Raw genomic sequence first — 25,549 nt, 5'->3', positions numbered from 1 at the left:
AAATAACAAATAGTGTTCCTAGACTCAACTCAGACTCAGAGAAAGCATTTTTCTCCAACATGCCATGATACTCAAAATTGAAAATGACTGTGATTATCTCTTGTCCAGATTACCTACTAATTCAGAACTTCAGAACCAAGTGCCCAGATTTGGATATATAGCAGCAAGGGCACCACCAGTACCAGCACCTGCACCAGCATCAGCACCACCTATTTTAGGACTACTGGTCAATTCTTTCTCCCACAATCCATTTCTGATTTTATGATGGCATTCTCCTTTCCTGTCATAGGGATCCAAGTGTTCAGCTCTTCTGCTCCAATTCTGCTCTGAGGGATAACTCACACACTATTTTATGTATACACACGCACGCACACACACACACACACACACACACACACACACACACACACACACACCTAAAAAAAGGAGATGGCACAAACGGAAGAAGGCAGATGCAGGTGGGGGTGTGGCAGGAGTGTCCGCAAATGAGGGTGGGGTGGCAGTTTCCGCAGTGTCAGTTATGAAAATAACTGCCATTTGTGGATGATTTTAGAGTTTGCAAATCTCTAAAGTTTAGCTCACTTGAGACTCACCTTATCCCTGCTATGAAGTGCTGTTATCCCTATTTTGCTGATGAGAAAACAGGTTCCCCAAATGTAATGTCAAGAGCCCGATGGGAGCCCAGGTGTTCGTGACTCACAATTCCGAGCTCTGCCCATTACACCATGCAGCAGTACAGGTTGTATGCCCACCCACTCAGAATCATCAGAATGCTTGAGCTGGGAGGACACATCTGTCCAAGCCCTTCCACTTTACAGAGGAGGAAAATGAGGTTGCTAGAAGGGACCTACCTGCTCACTTGTCCCGGGGAAAAGGGAGTGGAGGTACCACGGCCAGCTCCACTTCAACCCCCTCCTAACGCGTCCCTCAGACAGGTCCCCTCCAAGAACCCCTTTTGGTCACACCCAGATGCCTCCCGGAGTCCGTTCGCAGGTGCGCGACTGCTCTTATTCGGCTACAGAAAACTGCATCCAAGAAACCGGACTCACCTGCCCCCGGTCCCCGGCTGAACAATAGATACCTAAGGCCAAGAGCCGTGTGAAATTGCGCCTGCGCAGGTATAACCTGGAAACTACGATCCCCAGAATTCTTTAAGATTGCGTCACTTTAGGATTTCAGAAAGTTTTCTGAGGGGTCCGTCAGTTACCCTCATGTCCCCAGAAACCACAAAGCTTTGGAGAAAGGCGAAGGGCTGAGGTTTTTTCTTTCTGGGGGGGAAAAACAGTGATGAGAAGTAACCCCCATCCTACCTTTGTGAGACAAATGGGACAATAGTTTAAAGGTTGAGAAAAAAAATTACTTTTTTGGCAGGCTAGTGTGTGTACCCAGAATAGGAAGAGACGGTGCGGGTCAGAGAAACTACATAAGTGTCAGGGAGAAAAGGTAGCAAGGAGAAAGGTGAGGAAAGGAGGAGAGCTGAGAATGAGAACTGGTGCAAGGAGTTGTATATTTTACTTATTATGTTATGATCAGAATAGAATGGAAATTGCAGTTTTCCACAGGTTAAGTTGATGGTATGCCACAGAACAACAATAAAACTCAACAAATGTTAAATTCAGCCAGGCACCTGTATTTTAAGAATTGAACTTTAAAATTAAATCAGATTAAAAATTTGCCAACAATCATTTATTAAATGCCTTCTCTGGGCCAGGTACTGTATTAAGAGTTGGGGTTGCAGTCACAAAGATGAAAAAATTCCTGGGCTCTGGGAGTTTACATTCTAATACTGAGAAAACTATGTACAGACATAAAGAAATACAAAATATATATATCAACTAATTTTTAAGTGGTACTTCTCTTGCTCCTAATAAACCCAAGATATTCTAGTAGCTTATAGCTAATTTAAGTCTTGTGAGCAATAGGGAAGGGCATGGTCCTTGTTTTACATAGGGCCTTGTGCATTTTTGTTTGTTTAGACCCGATTTTTTTTTTTTTTGGTGTAAGGGACTTCCCAGTATGTAAACACCTGTCCACTAATCGATATCAGCATCTTCTCTGTAATATATAGTATAGAACTCAGGTTCTTAGGGGTTTTGAACTTAGTCTTTTGATAACTTTTTAAAATTAAATTGTATTTTTTCAGTTAGCAAAAATCCTACTTCCCTCCTTTTCACTCCCCAATTGAAAATTAAAGAAAAACAAAACCCATGTTGACATGTATAGTTAAGCAAAATATTTCCATATTGAACATGTACAAAAGGAAATACACACATATAAATGTATGTACATACATATGTGTCTACAGTAAAACATGCTGTTTGTTACTAAGCATGTTTGCATATACCACTACTCCCAAATCCTTTTCAAACTCTTGTATGATTTGCTTACATTTCAGAGCATATTCTATATACAAGTTTATTTCAAGGAACCAATCTTACATACAAATACATAACTACCAGCTGACAGATGGCAAGCCCAAGCACTCATCTACTCAGTTGTTTAGGATATGGAAAGGACTATAATAGCTTAGATCTTACATACTTGCATCTTATTATGGTAGCTCAGATGTGTTCCAGCATTAATTAGCCTCTTAGGAAGAGTTTTAATATTTCATTCATATCTTCTACTGATCACCTGCTATAATTATAGAAATTTGTCATAAAAGGAAAAGAAAGACATAGCTATAGTAAGGGGAAAATACTCCCCTAACTTGATATTAATTCCAGACAAGAGTCATCCAGGCAGCTGATTGTATTGACAGTGTCACAGTCAGACTCAGAATTTTAGTCAGGTGGGGACACTTTCCATTCAAGAGGAAATGTTACTCTGTCGAAATAAAGTTAGGAGGTACCTATCTCAGCCCATGTCAAAAGTCACTCCCCCCACTTGTTGCTGAAACAAAACTCCATCTGTAAATTCACAGATGTCATCCCATAGAGCTGCTGGCATCATGGGTCATTGGCTCAACAGCATTGCTCAACAATCACACCTGGAAACAGAGCCAAAATAATATCAGTTATAATCCTATAAAAGTTTACCTAAAATAGCAAGGTTCACTAATCATGTGAAGGGGTGTCATTGTTACTTCTCTCCTGGTATTGTAATAATAAAGTTAATCAGAACTTTAAAAATTTACTCAATATTCTTTTCTTCCTTTTCTTTGTCTTTTTCTCTGAGAGTCTAAACTCATCCTGCTATAAAGACCTACTATTAGAAAAAAAAAGATCTGCTATTAGAATTCTAGAAAATAATTACATTCTAGAATCCCTTGGAGATAGTGAATATATGATAGTTTGTTAAGACTAAGTTGGTTCAAGATATTCAATATTCCAGGTATAATTTCATAACCTTCACAAGTGATAGACAAATAGTCTTAGAAGAAATTACATTATCAGTAGGTTTGAAAAAATTTCAGCCCCATTTTGTAATGGAGAAGGGGATCCCATTTACTTGGCAAACCAATTCATCATTTAGGAATTTTGCGACACAGGGTTGATAAGAGTATATGACCAGATGGTCCCAAGAAACCTTGTACATTTACAAATAAGGAGATTTTACAAGATCTTTTCTTCTTACCTTCTTCCATACAGCTATCCGTGATCAATTTTTCCTTTTAAAGTATAACCAGTTAAATGCTTCATAGGTTTTATCACAATAATGCCTCATAACAAATAATTTCATGACTTTGAAAGCAATATCCAAATTATGACAGATGAGCTATATGTGAACCTGGAAGCTTCCAGCTTCTTAAAGTACTTTAGAATATTACAATATGTGATCAGCAGGGCTAATAAAATAACGTAACGGTTTTCAAACATTTTTTTCCTCTTTTTAACCATTCAGTTCATAATCCAACAACATGTAGATTAAAGAGAAGTTGCTTTCCTAACAGCGTTATTTGATACAGGAGTTTACCAAATGTCATAATACAAGAGAATTTAGAAACATGACAACAATATTCACAATATCATGAATTTAAATGCATGAAACAAAAAGTGCTAATCAGATGATATTAACGTAGTCAGATGTATTTCCAAATTACCTTACATAGACAATCATTCATCTTATCACACATGGTTTTAATTCAGCTGAACAGATTTAGGTGGGATTTACTTAACATAAGCTGATTTATAAAATCTCTCATTCTAACTAGGTGTAAAGCTGCTAGCCCTTTCAACTCTGAATCATGTAGTTCTCAGGTTTAAGAATTATAGAACTTCTGTCATACTGGTAGGGTGGTGAGACTCAGAATCCCCAAAAGCCTAAGACCATGTCTTTGGAAGAAACACAGAATCCCAGCCATGCAACCCTCAACCCCCTAACCTCTTGAGAAAATTCTCTCCTTGTTACAGGCACAGACTGAGTTAACCCTGTAATTCCTCAGATAAAAGCTGTCAGTGCAAGATGCTGGCCCAAGGACTCTTTCCTAGGCACCAGATCTCCAAGGACCATGCTCTGGCAACTCCTCTATCTTGTCCCCTTAACAAAGCTATCTCCATTGACTCCCTGAGTTTTCCCATACATTTCAGCAGCCCGGCACCTAAACTACTTGCACATGCTAACCACTCTCTAATCCCACCCCACATCACCTAATTAGTATACTTGACATCCTTTCCCTGTCCCTTTTCCATAAGAGCATTAGTATCATTAGGTATCAAGTTCCCTAAGGAACTTTGCGTGCTTCCATTGGAGTCACAAAAAACTTTGCCACTTGAATAGAAGACATTTTAAGTGTGTGAATTTGTTTCAGGCAACTCCTCTCCGTACTTTGACATTTTGAGGGTCCCTGCACCCCTAAACTGTGTCAGTACCTCTAAACCTCATCAATGTCACCAGCAGAGCTAAAACAAACTGATAACCATGTCCAAATAGTGAGTTCCAAACATAAAACAACGAAGAATTTTTGAAACCATCATTATAATCGTAACAAAATAAAATACACTTAAAAATAGTTAGCAACATTTAGACAGGTCTTTAACAACTGAATTTATAACCTAACAATATCTTAATTACAAGAGAAGTCCTTTTCCTAACTATATTGATGTCACCAAGTTTCACAATATAGAAGTGCACTTAATTTTACACAATCAATCAAAACTGTTATAATTAGATTGGCTTAATATTGGGCTAAGTATTAAAAATCATTGCTTTTAAAATTTCTCACTCCATGATTCTGGGTGGAGGACTGATTTTTGTCCCAGGCAGATAGCTCTAAGGAATTAGGTCAGGTCTTGACAGAGTGTGGCCCCTTTTCCTCAGGCTGAAATTCTGGGGAGTTTTCACAAAGAGAGTTAATCAGATAACTCTCAATTACGAAAGCATCACTGTGTGTTTGTCCTTCGCTGCCGAAGAAGACTATGCCATCAGAGAAATGATGACATGACTTGCACTTGACTTTGTTTTGAGTGAGGGAGGGCTGTGCAGGTCACCAGCTTCACTTCTCCTCCAGAATCATCTGAATCCAGTGACCAGATATTCATCAGGATGACTGGAGATGACCCAGGATAAGGCAGTTGGGGTTGAGTGACTTGCCCAGAGTCACACAGCTAGTGAGTGTCAAGTGTCTGAAGTGAGATTTGAACTGAGGTCCTCCTGACTCCTGCACTGGTGCTCTATCCACTGCACCACCTAGCATCTAAGGTGTTATATAATAGTTACATCTAAAACAAGAATGAAACACTGAAGATCACCTTAGTTAACATTTAAATAGTGTTCGATGTATAATATGAGGCAAGTTCTGCTGTGAAGCACTTTATAAATAAGAGTTTCTTACAGCATGAGACTAAAACTTGATATCTTAAAATATTAATACTCTTTTGTTTGGTGCTAGAGAAGAAGTAAAAAATTGACCAAATGGATACAGAGATGAGGAGGTCCTTGTACTGAGACTGATATTTTGGAGACATGGTTGTCAATGCAGTAATAGCCCTGCTCTATCTACTTCCAGTGACCAGGGAAAATTGCAGGATCAGTGTTACAGAAGAGACTAAAGTGAGACTAAACTGACAGTTTGAAAGTCTCACCAGAGTGAAACTGAAAATAAGATTGATTTTTCCCTTCTGCTTACTTTTCCTTGAGGCAGCCTCCAATTCAGGAAATACAACCTTTCCTGTTAATTTCTGGAGTCATTAAGGTGGACTTTGTAGGCAACTGCCATGTAGGGAAGCCTGGGCAAGTACAATGCAGTCTGATAAAAACACTAGGCTGGTGGCTTGAGTGTAGTGTCACCTAGTGGCCAACTGCACTCCCTGCAAGTTAATTGAGGAGAAACATAAAAAACCAAACAAACCTGCTTATTTTGCAAGCTTGCAAAAAGCAAGACACAAACTGGTGTGGGCTGTATTGACAATTCCATAGGTCAAGTGCCACCTGAGATAGCTATCAAGAATACATATACCCTGAACCACTGTCATATGTAAAGTTTCTCTTTAGGGATATTTTGGATTTTTTCTTTTACTTTTCTCTTATTATGGCTTTCCTTCTGAGGTCTGGTTCAGTGATAAGAAGCTGCAAATGTGGATGTTTTCTCAGTCAGTTTTCAGGTGATTCTGAATTTTGAGCAGAATTTTATTCTATTTTTTGTTTTACTATTTTTCTGGGCCTTTTTTTTCTCCCATATTTCAATTTTTAAATGTTTCCTGGTTTCTTCACTGGAATTTTTTCCAACTATGTTATTTCCTGAATTTTTTACCCCTATGAGAATTCCCCCTCTAAAGATCAATTCACTGTACTTCATAGGATTACAAATGTATTTTGGTTGTGATTGGGACTCACTGCATTAAGCAATTTGGTTAAGTCCCTGATGCTTATTTGCATGGGATCCTGCCTCACTAGGTATCACTTCCTTATTCATAGGCAAATTAGTGGTATGTTGTACTTTGAGCTTTAGTGGTTCCGGGCCTGGAGCATTGCGATAGTTATATTCATTGACTATATAATAAAGGTACAAGTAGGAAGGAGAAGAAATAACATTTTCTTAATTGAAAAATAAATTGAATCTTAAACAAAAATACGACATACCAAAAAGCCAAATAAAATGGCTTGCTCTCAGAATAACCTTCTGTAAAGCTGAGTATAAGATGGATTTTCCACAAAATTAAGAACATCTACAACTCACCAGACACCAGAGAGCTCCAAGTTTAGGTGCTACAAGAATCCTTCCCCCCAAAACCTTCCTACCAATGCTTCCTTTTTCTCTGTTCCAGATGGACATTCCCCAATCCTTATCCTATTCATTGGCGGAGAACTCAGGAGTCCTGCTTCTTTCCCCGTCTTCCCAACAGTTATGGGATGGGCCTCTCAACCTCACCCCACTACTAAGGGCATATATGGCCACTTACATCACTTGGATGATTGGGGAATCATTGACTACAGTCATTTCAGCAAAATGCAGGACCACTGAGCTGTATGATCTGCCATTTCACTATGCCTTCCAGATTCCTCAAGGTGTTGCCCTATAGTCTACCAACAAGGGCTCCCTGAGTCCTGCTATCTGCCCTTTTGAGGCACCTTATAGATCACTGGATCTTTCCACCTGCCCTGCCGCTGAAATCTCCTGTGTGTATGTCCTTTCCCCATCAGAATAAGAGCTCCTTCAAGGCAAGGCCCATCTCACTTTTCTATTTGCATCCCCAATGCTTAGCACTGCTTATTAAATGTGTTTTCATTCATTTTTCTTGAGCAAGCATTTTTCTTGAAAAAATTAGATCTGAAAAAAGCTTTTGAAATGCATATAAAGGTAAAAAGACAAAGACGTCTTAATAACCTGAAAAAGATATGCAGTTGTTCTCAAACTTTTTGGTCTCAGGATTCCTTTACACTCAAAAGTTATTAAAGACCCCAAAGAGCTTTTGTTTATGAGGGTTATGTCTATCATTATTTACTATATTAGAAATAAAAACTGATAACATTTAAAAATATGTATTAATTTATTAAAAATAATAGTAAGCATGCTAACATAGACTTTAAAAATATATATTTTCCATAACAAAAAATACACACAACGATAAGAGTGGCATTGTTTTATATATCTTTTCCTCATCTTTTTAATGTCTGGCTTAATGGTGGATAAATGGATTCTCATATCTGCTTTTGAATTTAATCTTTTGCAATATGTTTTGGCTGAAGGATATAAAGAAAATTTATTCTCACACAGATGTATAGTTGAAAAAGGGAAGGATATTTTAATAGGCAAATAACATATTATTATTATTATAAAAAGTTTTGACTTTGAGGAGCTCCTGAAGGGATTTTGGAAAATCCCAGAGGATCACACTTTGAGAACTGCAGGAGCTAGATGATGGCTTTGTTTCCATGATTGATAGTAGGAGACCACTGTTACCTTGGATGCCCCATTTTATCTATAAATCATTCAATGAACAAAGAAAAAAGAGACAAGAGCTTAGGGGATCAAAGAGAAGTATTCTAGAAAACTAGGTAAGAAAGATGACAGGACTGAGTATTTCTTGCGTGAATGGTGGGAGCGTGGGGTTGAGGGGTGGGGAGGTGGGGAGCAGTAGTATGGCATTATCTGCTCTGGTTACAGTGAGTTGTCCTGTTCACTTCTGGAGAAATTTTTTTTATTTCTGAGGGACTTGATTTGGAGAATGAAGTAAATGCTGGGTAGTTCTTTAGTTCCTCATCCCATAACTGTTAAAGAGTAGAGGAAGAGAATAGGGGAGATGGCTACATTAAATAGGATTGGCCACATTTCGTAGAGTGACATCCACTCTGCAGATGTCTCTGTTCCAGTCTGTTGAAGGGAAGGTTCTTCAAAGCTTTTAAGAAAGAGAGTGGGAAGCTATGTTTCTTCTGCCCTGGCATGACAGTTGTGAGCTATAGAAGCTAAAAAGTTGTTGGCTTTTAGACTATCCTGAGACCGAATTGCCTCTTCTGATCAAAAGCTCTGGTTGTGTCTTCTGCTTTATGTTTCTTTCCTGAGTATAGATGACTTTGTTTCCATGGTTTAAGGTGGCAGTCCTGAGATGGTCATTTCTAGCTTGGAAGGAAATTTTGTGAGTGGCAAAGGTTGACCGCTCCTGGATCCTTAGTATTATGTTGGTGCACTTTGGGAGGAGCTCCCAGAAACTTTTTGGAACATGACAGCTGGCAGGAGGATGAGCCCAACCCTGGTCTGGCTTACCAAAAGGCATGAAACTACAAGGATTTGTTGGGATAGGGCAAAGCTGAGACGAAGGTAAAATGTCAATTTAACAACACACAAAATGTTTTATTTTTTTGGCTTAGGTATCAGTCTCCTGGGAGAGGACATTAGTTGTCATGTTATTGCTTATTTAAGCCTTGCCAATATGTGCTTGTGAGTCTTTTGTGTTTAGCATTTCCTTTGTATGGAATAAATAACTTTTATTCACATTGTACATAGAGTACCTTTCTACATGCCTATTTTTGGAGAGAATCTAGACATAGGCTGTGAATGTAAACTTCCTGCCTAGTTGTTTGGGGTGAGAATATAAAGGGCCAGGAATACAGGAAAAGGAAACTGGCCCCTCACTTAGAGACCAGTTTCCTCCAGGACTGAATGCAGTCTCTGTGTATGCATATGAGAGTAGTCTTGTGTGAAGAGATAGGGCAAGTGTCAAAACAGGAGTTATTATTATCGTCACACAAAAGTTAGTTGAAAAGAGGAATAGCTACTCATAAAGCACACTCCTTCCAAGGTTATGGGTTACCCTTCCCATATGGTAGTATGGGTTGGATGACTTCTTATGAGGTATGTGATAGAAAGGATTCATTTTTAAGGTTTAAGTTAAACTGGATGGTTGTCACGGTAACTTCTGACTCTAAATTCTGTAATTTTGTGAAATAACATAGGGATGGTCTGTCTCCAGATTTGGTCTATTTGACTATAGAGTGGAGGCTTCACAGGTGCTCCATTATACCTCAGGGGTCAGGTAGGAACTTATGTCTCAGGGTAGAGGAACAGAAAAAGCAAAAGAAAGAATAGAACTGAAGACTGTGCAAATTTCATTCTCACTGTTTCATCTTTACCCTACCTTCCCAAAGGAAAAGACTGAAGACATGAAATTCTGTTAGGCTCAGGGATCTGATTTATTTCCTTTGAGTATTCAGCTTATTAATCTTCCTGCCCTTCTACAATAACTTTTGGGGACCTGTAAGCATTACTGCGAAGTCAGAAGAGCTCTTTTGAATTTCATTTTCAGTAGTTTTTATAGAAATTCCTGGTGCCTCAATATTATTTCCCCAATGAGCATTTATCAGGACATTTGGCTGTTATTCTTCAAATATCTGGGTTTGCTAAAGCAGCGAAGAATCTATCATTTGCTAATTGAGTAACTTCTTCCAATGTTGGGTTTCCTTTCTTGTTTTTAATCTCTACCCCTCCACCCCCAAAACAAACAACAACAACAAAAAAACCCTGCACTACAAATCTCCTATTCTCATTGCCATGCCTCTTTTTATCCCATCCAGTTCAAGGGCTCTTCAAGTGCACCGGGAATCCAGTAGTGTAGGGTACAACACACACATATGAAATCATCTAGTTCAGCTTCTTCTTTTTATAGAAGAGGAAAGTGAGAGCCAGGTAATTTAAGTGGATTGACCATGGTTACATAATTAGTGACAGAAGTAGAACTCTGATTCAGATCTCCTAATTTCAAGTTCAGTAGTCTGCAGACAGAGCATTCACATTAGAGGAAACACAAAAGTAAAGTCATGTAGCAAAAAAAGATCTTCCCATAGCAATGTGAATCAATTTTTGATCCATCAAAAACCTGTGGGAAACTTGTCTCTTTTGAATTGTATTGCCATTGTCTTTAACCAGCAAGAAACGAGTCCAGCAAAACATTATCTAGTGTTCTGTGACCCTATCAAGCAAAATGCATATATGACTATGTATGGATTTTGATAAACCCCAACCTAGCCATTATTCTCTAACTCCAGGGGCTCCACCTTATCTCAAAGCTTTCTCCAACAACCACAGTTCACAGTGATTACTCTTTGCTTTGAACTGAAAAGTAGTGTTGATGTAATAAGGTCATTGGATTTGGGATCAATTATTATGGGTTCTAGACTTAGCTTTGCTACCAATTGTATAATTCTATGTCTTACAGAGATGGATCTAGATATTCCCCAGTTGCTTTAAGAGTCCAACTCCTGTAGCCTTTACTGACTCCCAATTAATAGAAGTTACTATTCACCTTTTGAATATCTATGTCCTGTCTCCCAACTAAACTGTAAACCACTTACCTACCATACATTATATCTCTTTTTATCTCTGCTACACTGTCAGAATTTAAGGATGAGGGAATTATACTTGGTTTCCTCTACCAACTTTCCCACCTAGCTGAAGCAAAGGGAGAGCCTGGGCTAGAGATTCTGCAAATTCATTCTGTGTAAAGGAGTAGGGTAGATAATCTTTATTAACTTTTATCTACTAAGAAGCATGTCATTTTATGGAGATAGAACTAGTTTCGTTACTTATTAAGTGGCAGATGTGATTTTAGCTGTCTAGCTACACATAGATTTGAGGATGTTGGCCTTTAGTACATTACAATTTACAACCCAGGGATCATCCTGTCTTATCCCTAGTACCTCAGATCATACCGCAATATTGAGAAGAGCCCTGAGATTCAGGCTCCAGAATAATAATAACATTTATTTTTATTTTTTTATTTTTTTTGTTTTGTTTTTTTATTTTTATTTTTTAATTGAATTATTTCATTTGTTTTCAGTGTTGAACAATCACCTAACATTTATATAATACTTAAAAGTTTGCAAAGTTCATTCTATCATTTGGGACTCTTACAACAACCCTATGGAGGAAGGTACTGCAGATATTGTTATCCCTATTTTTACAGAAGAGGAAACTGAGGCTCAAAAAAGTTAAGTGACTTCCCCATGGTCATAGTATATGTAATGCTTCTTCTCTAGGAATATGAGAAATGTGATGAATTCTGACAGCAACACAAATTCATCTTTATTGTATCTTGTCATTTTGTTATGCTCATCCAATGGACAAAAGCTGCTCACCCTATGAATGTCTGTCCACATGCACACACATACATACAAATAGAGACATTCTATTATTATAAATTAGGAAACATTGTATTTGTTTCTGTTTAAACTTACGCATAATCCTCCATCTTCAACTGCAAAGAAATCCTCAAAACTCAGTATCTTGGATAAGGTCTAAGAAAGAGGTATTAATTAATTGGATTAATGGGTATATTTCCAGTTCTCTACATTGCTTCCTTTGTTAGGAAAGCTGTCAATAATTTGTTATACTGAAGAATTTCTGGATCTCTATACCTAATTGAGCAAACTCAATCATTAGTCATTTATAATACTGGTTTATTATGAAGGGTAGAGGAATTCTGTTGCTTGGCTTCTACTATCTTTACATGGTATACAGTCATGTGAAATACAGAATGGCTTACCTTACTGTTGTTTCATTTTGTTCTTTTAATTCTACACAGAAGCTGTTCACAAGGCATGCAGCTTGATTCCCTAACACTGTTGTACAGAATTGGATATACCAGTCCCATAGGAAAGTACTCCTTCTAATTTCTCTCTCACTTCTATCATCCTTTCTTTCTTAAACATAGTTTCCTTCTCACTTTAGGAAAGAAATTTAAAGTAAGGGAGAGGAAAGAAGCCAGAAACAGAAGGAAAGTGAGAATGGAGGGTAGGGTGGTATTGGAAGTTTAGGATACTTACAGGATAATAGAAGAGGGTGAGAAGGAAAAACAGGTCAGAGGAACAATTTGCCTCTAGCAAATGATAAATAAAATAAAATTATAAGTATTTTTTGGTCTTCTTTTTACATTTCCTCTTAAAATTAAGGGAAGGCAGAAGATGACCAAGGAAAAACACACCTATTCCTTCATCTTGTATAAGGTTCACCTTTCTGGTCTGGTAGGACTTGAAGTGTCAGATCCATCTGAAAAACAGACAAGTGGTTTGGGTTAGTCAACCCAGTTGCCCTGCCATGGAAGGCTACACAGAATCCAGGACATAGTAACTTGCCTGAAGTGGCCTGCATTCTTTCACCAAAGAGTCTGTGAGGATGAATGACAACTAGGTAGAAGTCAGGATTGGGAAATACTATAAATGAAGAGGAAAGCCTATAAGTCAGTCAGAGTTCTTCACTGCAAGAAACCTAATGCCCTAGGTTTGCTCAAAATATCTGATGGCTGAGAAAGCTGTATAAATTGGGAGAAGGTAGTGGCAGTAAAGAATTAAGATTACAGGTTGGAAAAGCCTGCTATGCTGATTATATACCTATTTTCAAGGCTAAAGTCTCAGTCCATTCCTATAGAGAGAATCAAGACAGCAGCAGGACAGATATTTCTTCATTCCCTTCAAATTGTAGCTTCCTTAACTAGATCTAGGGTTCCCTTCTTGTATGATTTTAGGAACTTTGTCATCTTGTGCCAAGTGAACTGCAGAGAGCACTTTGCTTCACTTTTAGCTTAGTTCTGAGACCAAAAGTCTATCCTTTTCTGTCAAGGCCTGTTTCCCCTTCTCAATGTTGGGGTTCGTGTGTTCCATGTAACATGAAGTCTGTAGAATAATTTACAAATACAATGATGACACATTTTTGTAGAATTAAATGCCAAATAAAGCAAAATGTCTTAAAATTAAGCTCCTACCACCTTTTCCTGATTTTTATTTGCTTCCTAGGTTTGGCTTCTCAGAGTTATGTGGGCCATACCCCCATGATCTGTAGATTGAGGCAGAGAGAATTATTTCAAGGAAAAGAAAAAAAAAATTCCAGTGTCACCGATAGGAGCTGTCTGGATTCCTGGCCCACAGAAATAGCATTGAGCTACTCTGTGGCAATTATTATTATTATCTTCCTAGGAAATTTTGTAGGATCATTATTGCACAGGATTTTTCAAATTCATCAACTTAATCCAATGACTTTAAAACTTTTTAGGCTTTGGCTCTGAAGTGAATACTAATTAGGCAACTGAAATAGTATCTCTTAGAAGTCATACAAAATAATGATTATCACAACAGAAAAACAACACAATACTTTAGGGCTCATATGTACATTTCAGGTCCCTTAGATCCTCTTTTCCCTAGGCTCTGATGAATTGAAGACAGTGACTGCTACCTCTTTAAGACAGTTGACCAACTGGTTGAACTTTCAAGGCAAAATTGCTAGGAGAAGTCAGTGCTACTGTAACTAGCAGAACCAACAGTCCTTAAACCAGGATTTCTTTTTGGTCACTCCATCTTCAGGAAGAAAGTTACCACCCTACCCTGATCCTTGTTTAGCTGACTATTGATCTTTCTAAAACTCTTAAGTGACCCTTCTAACTTGGGTTACTACACAAAGTTATTTTAATCAAAGAATGAATCAACAAATACTCTTAAGGATTTATCTATATGAACTATGGCAATAGGAAACTTAGATGCAAAGAGACTCTGCTCTTAATCAACTTAATTTTCTATTAGGTCCTTGACTAAAATATTTTAGAAAGTGATGTTTGACTTTAATTTTCATCCACATTCATTACATTTACACATTTACTTTCAAACATGTAATCTTTGATGTCTGATCAGGGATGAACTACAGGTAAAAGCTTTCCCACATTCATTACATCTGTAGGGTTTCTCTCCAGTATGAGTTTTCTGATGTTCAGTAAGGTGGGTGCTCCGGCTGAAAGCTTTTTCACAATCACTACATTTATAAGGCTTCTCTCCAGTATGAGTTTTCTGATGTTCGACAAGACGAGTGCTTAGACTGAAAGATTTTCCACATTCGTTGCATTCATAAGGTTTTTCTCCAGTATGAATTCTCTGATGCTGAGTAAGACGTGTGCTCTGACTGAAGGCGGTTCCACATTCATTACATTTATAGGGTTTTTCTCCAGTATGAGTTTTCTGATGTTGGTTAAAGTTGGACCAACAACTGAAAGCTTTCCCACACTCATTACATTCATAGGGTTTCTCTCCAGTATGAACTCTCTGATGTTGAGTAAGGGATGAACAATAGCTAAAGGCTTTCCCACATTCATTACATTTATAAGGCTTCTCTCCAGTATGAGTTTTCTGATGTTGGTTAAGGTATGAGCAGGAACTGAAAGCTTTCCCACATTCATTACATTTATAGGGTTTCTCTCCAGTATGAGTTTTATGATGTTCAGTAAGGATTGAGTTTTGACTGAAGGCTTTCCCACATTCATGACATACATAGGGTTTCTCACCAGTATGAATTATATGATGCCGAATAAAGGTTGAACGATAAGTGAAAGCTTTCCCACATTCATTGCATTTATAGGGTTTCTCTCCAGTGTGTGTTTTCTGATGTTCGGTAAGGTGTGTGCTCCGACTGAAGAATTTTCCACATTCATTACACTTATAGGGTTTCTCTCCAGTATGAGTCTTCTGATGTTGAATAAGTTGGGTCCTCTGGCTGAATGCTTTCTCACATTCATTACATTCATAGGGTTTTTCTCCAGTATGAATCCTTTGATGTTGAATAAGGTGCTTTTTTTGGCTAAATGCTTTCCCACATTCATTACATTCATAAGGCTTTTCTCCACTGTGAATTCTCTGGTGTTGAACAAAAGTTGATCGGTCACTGAAAGACTTTCCACATTCATTACATTCATAGGGTTTTTCTCCAGTATGGATTCTCTGATGTCGAATAAAGGGTGAGGGATCACTAAATGCCTTTCCACATTCATTACATGTGTATGGTTTCTCACCAGTGTGAGTTCGCTGATGTCGAATAAGGTCTGAATAGTAACTGAAGGTTTTCCCACATTCGTTACATTTACAAGATTTCTTGTCTGTGTTGATTCCCTGATACTTAGCTGTATCCAAATTATGTTTGAAGTTCTTTTCATGTGTATCATATTTATCAGGCTTCTCACCTGTAAAAATTCTTTGCTGTGTTACCAGGTTTGAGCTCAGATTGAGGTTTTCCCCAAATTCATTATATTCAGGGCTCTTCTCCCAAGTTAGAGTTTTTCTATGCATTATTACTTGATGCAATAGTTTGTTGGGTTTTCCCTGTAGGCTCTCTATACTACCCTTAAAATCCAAAGTTTCTTCCAACTCAGAATTCCAAGATCCATCCATTTTAATTCTTTCCATTTCTATGCCCTGGAATGATGATATTTTGGAAATGTATTGCTTTGAAGTTGAATGCTTCATCTCAGCCCATGTCTTCCAATCTGAAAGAAATTGAAAATACAAATGTTCCACTTTCCTGTGTGGAAGAAAGGGAACTATTCTGGTGATAGTGAGATAATGAAATTGACAGTGCTGACTATACTGAAGATATGTCTTTAACAATTCTCAGATACAGTTTGGTAATATGGTGAGGGGAAGGAAGGGGAAACTGAGATTCGGCAAGCAACCAAGAGAAGGGATAGGAGGGGAACTTGATATAATCTGTTTGAACTTGAAGCCTTCATCTAAAAGGTAGGGTAAGAATATGTTCTGCAGACAGAGACAATTATTAAAATGACTGATGAGTCCATAAGTGTGACCAAAGGAATTCTACCAACTTTTGTGTTTCTCCTTAACTAGACTATTCATAACTGGCATATTCAAAGGAGGCTTACCCTTCTAGACAAGCTATAAAAGGCCCAAGTTCTCTTTTCCTTTTCCCCCCTCAGTATAAAACATTATTACCCATAACCTCCCTAGTTCCCTCAGAATCAGACTACATTTCTGAAAAGGGTAGTTGCTTGGCACTATGGTGTGAGATTTCATCTCCAAAATCAAAATTAACATTGAAGTCAGGTGGTAGTAAAGCAGTCAGTCAGGGCTTTTGCCCACTACAATAAATCTCACAGTTAGAACAACTGGGAATGGCACTCTTAGTTCCTGAAATCTTCATCTGAACTGGTGGATGGTTAATCCAGTGTTCATGAAGAATGATTATAAGCTATATCAGATGTAAAGAACTAAGGTAGATGACCAGAGAATCAAGCTAATCAGAGAGAATGGAGATAAAAGTAGAAATGTTGGATAATGAGGAAAGGAGTCTCTTAAGAGTCAGCTTTTAAGGAAGTGCACATTTTTAGTATCTTAGGTCACACTTTTATCTCTAGATTGTAGTCATAGACTTCTAGCTGGTCAATCTGTTGCTAATTGACACCTTATATGCATGCCATTCTACAAATGAGTCTTTCTAAAATGCTATTTTCTTCATATTACACTATAGAAAAGATTTTATAGGATCTTACAATTGCCTAGAGATAAAAAATCAATTCTTCCTCCACTATACCTATTTGTAATGCTAATGAGAGAAAACAATCTTCCTCACCTATTAACTGGCCTGCCCATTAAGGGAAGCTTCATTAGGGTAGATTTTTTTTGTTGTAAGACCCACATCTTTTGTTAATTTCTAATGAGGCACTGATTCTCAAGGGTTCTGATGCCCTCTGGCTCTGAAAAGTGGATATATACTTTGAGATGAGGTTTTACTTTAGGGTCTACTCATTGGAAGTGTTTGTGTGCCAGATGAGACTAGGAAGTCACTAAGGAGTCCCCTACCCCTCTTTGAAAACCCAGATGTTGGAGCTTCTCTCTCTGGTAACTATGTATGTAAGTAATGGTCAGACAGTTGGATCTATCTGTTGATCTGTGATGTCTGTATTGATTATGGTCAGACAGTTGGAAGCCCTATCTGTTACTCTATATTTCTTTGTTGTATTTTCTCTGAAGTTCAGAGCACTGACTTTCCCCCCTGAATTAAGTAAATGATGTATGTGCTTGATGGTTGACCCTTCAAAAGTTGTTTTCCTTTTAGAGAAGCAGATCAAAGAACCTATACAGCAGGCCCTCCTATGTATGTCGGGGTCCTTGCTGTTACAGTATTCAGATTTATTTCCCACTGCTTTCTGTTTACCATAGACCATCCACTTTAGGCTAACTAATCTCTTCATTGTCCCTAGATTATACCATGCTTATTCTTGATTTCAATCTTTGTTAAAATTGTTCACTTTGCCTTCAACATGTTTTAACAAATCTTATTCATCCTTTCCTTCTCAAGGTCAAACTCCTCCAAAAAACCCTTCTCATAACCCCTGTTCCCTATTCTGAGCTCTCTTCTCAGAACCCCCATACTAATAGTCTGTATTTTTATTTTGGCACTAATTGCCTGGCATGTATACTTCTTGTATGTGTTTTCCCAACTAGTATCTTGCTTTTCTACCTAATCTCTAAGTTCCTACAATGGTAGTAAGCTAATGCAGTACTGTGATGAAATTAAACACAAAACATAAGGATCTTCTACCATATAATTAATTTCCTACTATCACATAGCAAATAAAGTTGTGTCCAAGGGTCATGGTTCTTCCTCTTATTCACCAGTTCCTTGATAATGCTATGACTTGTCTGTTCCAGGACAACACAGTCTGCTGTTGAAAGAGTGTAAACTCTTTTATTACAGTGCAAGAAAAACTTTACACACCGTAGTGGCACCTTAGTTAAATTATAGCTATATAGATGATTTTTACTCAGTTTAGTTTGGCATAGGCTCATGTAGACACCAGGCTTTCATAGTTTACAATTTGCTTTCTAGTCCAACCTTTCTTTTGATCTTTAATCCAAAGGCAGAACTAATTCTCTCAGATCTTTTAATCATTGGAAAAGCAAGATTTTCTCTATCTGGACCCAAAGTAGGCCTCTCAGGAGTAGGTTATAACTGTTCTTCTTTTATCTACTTAACCTTTAACAAGTTACCAAGGGAGCTACCAGGAATATGGTCTTCAATATCAATTCCCCTAAGTTACCCTGGCTTTAAGAACTTCAACCTTTCTCTACAAACTCTATAGAAGAGTGCTCAATTTCTTTCCAGTCTCACCAAACTCAAGTGGTGATGCTTCACCACTTTAGGCGTTCCATTTTTCCATCTGGAGCCTTCACATCTCCTTTATTTCACTTCTCTGATTCACTTCTCTCTGAACATTTAGTTTGTTTTTTCAGTTACCAATATTAGTATTATTCTGAATGCCGTCAAAATAAGAGCAACAGCACACATTTCTATGTTTCTATTCTATATTTCTAAGTTTACAAAAAGAACTTTCTTTACTACAGTCTTCTGAGGAAGGTAGGATAAAATTGCAATGCTTATTTTAAAAATAAAGAAATCAGGACTCCCAGAGGTTGTGACTTGCCTGATGTCACACAATGCAGGGATCTGGACTTCTAGTCCAGTACATCTTCTTACCATATCAAAGGTTTCCAATCCATTGGTAATTTCTGAAGAGGGTCTTTTTTTTGACCCTGCACCTGAAACATATAATTAATTCATAAATACTTGTTAAATGAACACATTAATGAATGGCTGTGTGGTAAGACAAAAGAAAAAATGGCATGGAATAGGTGGCCCCAACAAAAAGGAAAGAGAATTATTTCTTCTCCATGTACCTTCATTTAAAAAAAATCAAGTAGTTACTGAGCAATTATTAAGTGTCCAGCATGGGGGACACAAAATATAACTCTCTTCTAAAAGATCAAAATCTAAGTGAGATGTTAACAAAAAGAATGATAAATAATATAAACCAATCAAGGGTGAGATAATGTGGAACAGACCACATATAAATAGCAATGGAAATTTCAGAGAAGGTAGATATCAATATTATTTATCAGGGGTGGCTGAGAAGCCCTTCATGAAAGCTTGAACTGGAACTTACAAAACTGTTAGGATTTATATAAGAGGGAAGGAGGAAGCAGAATATTGCAGAAAGGAGGATGGGGAGGAAGGTAGAGAAGAGGGTGACCTAGCAAGAGAAAAAGCAAAGATCTGCAAAAAGAAGTATATGACAAAACATACACTTGGTAGGTATGGAAATAATTATTTTTATAGAGTTTAAAATATTTTTTAGTTTTATAAAATACTAATGATAAGATGTTAGAAGACTATATCTCTTCCTCCTTCCCTTCTCCTTTGAGAGCTTGCCCCACTGAACATGCTATCACTCTTTCTAATTTTCAACCCCTTCTTATACAGGAGCTTATTGCCTGCTACCTACTAGCACCCATAGATCTTCCCTAACCTTAAAAAAACCAAAAACCCTTCAATTGACCTTCCCTTGCTTTCAAATGATTGTCCTATATATCTTTCCTCTTTCATAGCTGAATTCCTAGGGAAAAAAATTCTTTTTGCTCCTCATTTTTCTCTACAACATCATCATGTCTCCTCTCATTATTGTGGGTGCACTTCAACATTCTATTGTGGACCCACTACTCCTCTCTCCCTACAGTCTCTTGCTTGGTGATCTCATCAGTTCCCCTATGGTCTCTGTGAAGACAACATGAGAACTATAAATCCAGCTCTCTTTCCTTCCTGATTCTTAATTTTGATTCGTCAACTGCATGTGGGACACCTCCAACAAGGTACCCCCTAAATACCTCAAATTCAACATGTCCAGAACCAAATTCACTACTCTCCCCTACCCCCACCTATTTCTAATTTGCTTATTTTTGTAGAGGCCTCTACCATCTTTAGTCACTCAGATTTATGGCCTCATTGTGATTTTTAAATCCTAGATTCTATCAATTCCTACAGATATTCCATTTTCATGATTAAAAAATCCCACAAAATCCTAACATTCTTCCACCTGATCATAACCTCTTATAATTCTATCTCTCCCTGTGTCTTGGCCCTCCTAAACCTATTCTTCCTCATCATTACCCCCAGTCTCTTTACTCCTTCAAATATCCTCAGGTTACTGACCTATGCTTACTTCATTTTGCTCCCTTTTCATTATTATAGACTCTGTAGCTAACTAGTTCACTTTCACATTATCTTCTACTCTCAAATCCCTTACCACCTTGTCCCATTACTACTCATGTTAAAAGTCAACCAAATATTACTCTTAGCACTCTCCTCTATACCTACTCATATGCCACTGAATCTAACTGAAAAAAGTCACAAGCTGACTTTAGTCCACTAAAAATTTGTGTTCACTAATCCCAACTAGGTCTTCACTGTAGCAAGGCAAACATTAATTGATTCTCTATCCTCCTTCTCCTCTCAGCTGAATAACTAAATGCTTTGATAAATCTATATGTTTATAATTAATTTTATGTAATTATCTAATTAATAATAAATAAAATAAACAAATTGTCCTCTGACAACTAATAAGCACTTAATAATTGCTTAGTGTTTTATTATAGAGTGATCGATTAATCAGTCTACTCTTCACCCCTTCCACAATCAACACCCTCCATCCAATCAATTACCAAGTCTCTTCTGTTTTTACAATCTCTCTCACAGCCACCTTTGCCCATGATTCACACCACAACCACCCTAGTTCAGGCTCTTATCACCTCTTGCCTAGACTATTACACTAATCTCTTCATTAGTCTTTCTTCATCTACCCTCTTCCCCTTTCCAATCTAGTCTCCCCAAAGTTGCCAAATTGATATTCCTAAAGCACAGATCAAACTATGTCATGCCTCTGCTCAGAAAGCTCCACTGTGCCTCTAGATTAAAGTACAAACTCCTCTATTTGGTATTTTAAAACCCTTCACAGTCTGGCTACCATCTGTCTTTTCAGACCAATTACATATTCCCCTCGACACACACACTATGCCTTCCAGCCAAATGGACTTGTTCTTTGTTCCCTGCCTGTGACATTCCATATCCTACTTTTGCATAGGCTGGCCCCCCTGGAATCCTGTCTCTTTTTATAGCTGCCTATTAGAACTCCTATCTTCCTTCAGTGCTCAGTTTTGAGTGCTACCTACTTTAATGGAGACTTTCCTGGTTCCCCCAATAGTACACAGGAATGATTTTCTTTTGCATACATTTTGTATTTATTTATCTGTTAATGTGTTATATTCCCTCTGCTCCTCAGAAGAAGTTAAGCTCCTTGAGGGTAGCAACTGTTTTACTTTTGGATTTGTGTCCCCAGTACCTAACAGAGAACTTGGCATAGAGTAGGCAATAAATGCTTACTGAGATTTAATTGGCTATGAGAGTATTTTCAATTAAGTTCTTAAGCTTGCTTAAGTAAGGAAGAAATGAATAATGAGGAAGTGGAGGCAGTGGAAATAAACCATATTACTGAAGTATTTGGCATTACAAAGGAGAGAAATTGTACAGTTGCTAGAAGGTGCCAGATAAGAGTTTTCCCCCCCTTATATAAGAAATATAAGGGTTTTTCCCTCTTATAAAAGAGGGAATAAGGAAAGCAATTTGTGAAAAAGGAGATATTAATTATGTCAAAAAGCAAGGGTCAAGTCATCAAGGTCTTTCAATCAGATAATAGAGAAGACAAGAAAGGAGAGAAAATAGATTATAGATGTATTCAGTTAAATTTAAGAAAGAAACAGGGCACCTATCTTTCTAAGACTGAGGGAAGCAATGGTGATAAGTTTAAGTGACAATAAAGATTTACCAAAAAAGCCTTCAAAAGAACTTTCCAACCAATGTGGGTACTTCTCCAGTTAATAATTTGACTATATATGTATATACATACATACATATATACACACACATATACATATATACACACACATATATACATACACATTATATATATGTAGAGAGATATATATTATAATAATTTACACCTAGTACTCACTGACTCACCCAGAAATGTGCCTCTTGGATCATTTCTCTCCAGAATCCATGAATCTCACCTTTGTTCCAAATGGGATATTACATCAGCTTTGGAAACTTGAAGCCCTGTTTGAGGGAAAGAAATAGGTCCCATCTTAATCACAGAATCACAAAATGTCATAATGGGAGGGACCTCAGCAGCTGCCCAACCTATACCTGAAAAAGAATCACTGCTATAATATATTAGACAACTAGTCATCCAGACTGCCTGAAAACTCCCAATGAAAAGGAAACCAATACTTCCTGTGGAAGCCTATTACACTTTGGAATAGCTCTAATTGTTAAGTGGTGTTTCTTCCATCAAGCTAAGCAACTGTTTCTGTCCTGGCCAGAAACTCTAAGGTTCTTCCCTTCCCAGACTGATTCTTTTGTGAAGGTAAACTAGGCCATCTTTTGCCTCAATTCTTGCCTAGCCTTTAACTACTGAATGGGTGTTGCCTCAGACAAACTGGAACCTGGGAAAGAACTTAGCTTAAAAAGGTCTCCCTCTGTATCTAGATCCATTACCAGTTGGCCTGACCTATTCTTACCCTGGACTCCGATGACTCTGGAGGAGAGAGTGAGGCTGATGACTTTGCCCAGCTCTGCCACTTAAATCCAGTTCACCTGCAAGTCAAGACATCACCCTCCTGAAGTCATTGGTCCTCTCTGAGAATAAAGGATAAATAAGTGCCACAGTGGATAGAATGCTGGGTCCACAGTCAGAAAGACCTGATTTCAGATCTGACCTCAGACACTCACTAGCTATATGACTCTGAACAAGTCACTTAACCTCAGTTTCTTCATCTATAAACTGGGGATAATAATAACACTAACCTCCCATGGTTGTTGTGAGGACTAAATGAGATAATAATTGTAAAGCACTTAACACAGTGCCTGGTACATAATAAGACCTATGTACATATTAGCCATTATTTTTATTATTGTTAAATCTGCCTCTTTGTGCCCTCCACACAGTACTCCTACTTATGCCCTCCAGGGAAATAAGAATATGTTTAACCTTTTTTTTAAATGACAGCCTTTTAGATAACTGACAAGTTATCATGTCCACTTCATTCTTCTTACAAAGCTAAACATCCCCACTTCTAATCATCACACAGCATGACTTTGAGGGCCTTTACAATTTGCCTGCCCCAGTCTATGGTTATGTCTGGGCTATATTCTAGCCTCTGTTATTTATCATATTATGAATATAATGATCTCTAAGGTTCTTCCCAACCTAGCCCTTACTGATTTTTGAACTTCCCCTTTTTACAGACTCTTCCCTTTGTCTTCAAATCACACTCTAATTTTTAGAAAAAACTTTCACTTGATCCTGATGTCTCCTCTCACTGTATCATTCTCTCCAAGACATGCTTCTTAAACTAGAAGTCTACATCTCCCACCTTCATTTGTTCACTACTTACCATGTTTAATGCCTATTATTATCTGACTCCCATTCGTTCTTGGATCACTAATCTCCTAATAACCAGTTGCAATGGTTTTTTCTCAGTCCTTTCCTTCTTTAAACCTCACTCTGGGATATGATCTACTTATTGAAATTCCCTTGTCTCTTTTGCTTTCCATGATATAAAAGCCTTCCTCTTCCCCTCCTTTTTCACTTGTGTGTCTTTTCCTTCTCCTTGCCCCCAAATATAAATGACCTTCTCATTTTATAGATTAAGTCTCTCATTAGAGGTTGCAAAACTTATGACAACTTTGGCAGCCTAGAAGAATTTTGATGCCAATATTTCTTACCTAGAATCATGGTCCTCTTCAAGAATGAAGGATAAACGATGACCAGCAATCATGTACCCTCGCTAAGGATATTATGACTTTAAATGAAAACAAGAAAGACGACCCATCTAATTAAATACACTAATCAAGTCCCAGGAATTAGATTTTGTTGTTGTTTAGTCACATCCAACTCTTCATGATCCCTTTTTTGGGGGTTTTATTGGCAAAGATAGTGGAGTGGTTTGTCATTTCCTTTTCCAGCTCATTTTACAGATGAGGAAACAGACAAACAGGGTTAAGTCACTTCCCCAGGATCACACATCTAGTAAGTGTCTAAGGCTAGATTTGAACTCAGAAAGAGGAGTCTTCCTGACTACAGGTCCAGCACTCTATCTAGAAATAGAAATAAGAAGAAAAAGTGGGGAGGACAGAGATCCTAAACTTTCTGACTCCCCTTCAGAGAGATTAAGTCTTAGATCTCAACTACTTAGGTCAGGTGGTGGGTGATGCCACATCCTTGCAGTTCATAGTGGATCTCATAATACAAGGTGGTGGCAATGAGTCAGAGCAGCATCAGGGATATCAAGGACACAGAATACCACCAGCACAATCACATTTTCTTCTCCAGATGTCAGCTGGTGATAATGAGCAGAAGCAGCACCAAGAACAGTAGTAGTGTCATGGCACACAAGATAGCCCTTCTGACACAATGAACAATTCTTCATCAGACATCAGGAGCATCTGTAGTAAAGTGGTTAAGAGGTCATAAAGCTCTTATAAGCAACCTTTTCAAGGCCATTTACTTCCTTTGGTTATTAATCTAAACAACAGTACTGCTGACTTATTTTCCCACCTTTGTATTACAGTGAAGAAATTATTAATTGGGTCAAAGGTACTAATCCTTTTATATCTATCCAAAGCCACACCTGCATTGTTTCATTGTCTTCTTCCAGAGCTAATATATTGAAATATCTGTTGATGAGAACAATAATTTGGTGGTAGTTCTCTCTATGGAATTTGCACTGAATCGGTAATTAATCTTTGGAGATGTAAATAAAGCTTTGGATTTATCTTGTTACACATAATAAAAAACTGCTCCAAATGTTGATCTTGCCTCTACAAGGTGATGAAATTCTTATGTTGTTCAAAAAAGACCATCTTTGGTCTTTGGGAAAAAAAAGTGCCTTTTAATCAAATAGTTGATTTAGGAATGAAGGCCACTTTCCTTGATTTTTGATACATTTTATTCCAGAG

At 37.7% G+C, this 25,549-nt stretch overlaps 1 protein-coding gene across 1 annotated transcript in view; it reads right to left on the bottom strand.

Annotated features, from left to right (window-relative positions):
* The window catches only part of LOC140525518 (uncharacterized), a 98,718-nt gene that overhangs the window by 52,289 nt on the left and 20,880 nt on the right, over positions 1 to 25,549 (bottom strand). The window contains exons 4-6 of the mRNA XM_072641009.1: positions 22,550 to 22,645; positions 15,069 to 19,239; positions 14,562 to 14,654 (exon numbers count right to left, since the gene is read on the bottom strand). Of these exons, the coding sequence (XP_072497110.1) occupies positions 14,562 to 14,654; positions 15,069 to 16,149 (1,174 nt within the window). The 5' untranslated portion in view covers positions 16,150 to 19,239; positions 22,550 to 22,645. The remainder of the gene's footprint in view (positions 1 to 14,561; positions 14,655 to 15,068; positions 19,240 to 22,549; positions 22,646 to 25,549) is intronic.

Source organism: Notamacropus eugenii, chromosome 2 (assembly GCF_028372415.1).
Source record: "Notamacropus eugenii isolate mMacEug1 chromosome 2, mMacEug1.pri_v2, whole genome shotgun sequence".
Classification (NCBI taxonomy): domain Eukaryota; kingdom Metazoa; phylum Chordata; class Mammalia; order Diprotodontia; family Macropodidae; genus Notamacropus; species Notamacropus eugenii.
The sequence above is the reverse complement of the archived record's forward strand: the minus strand, read 5'-3'. Positions and strand labels throughout refer to the sequence as shown.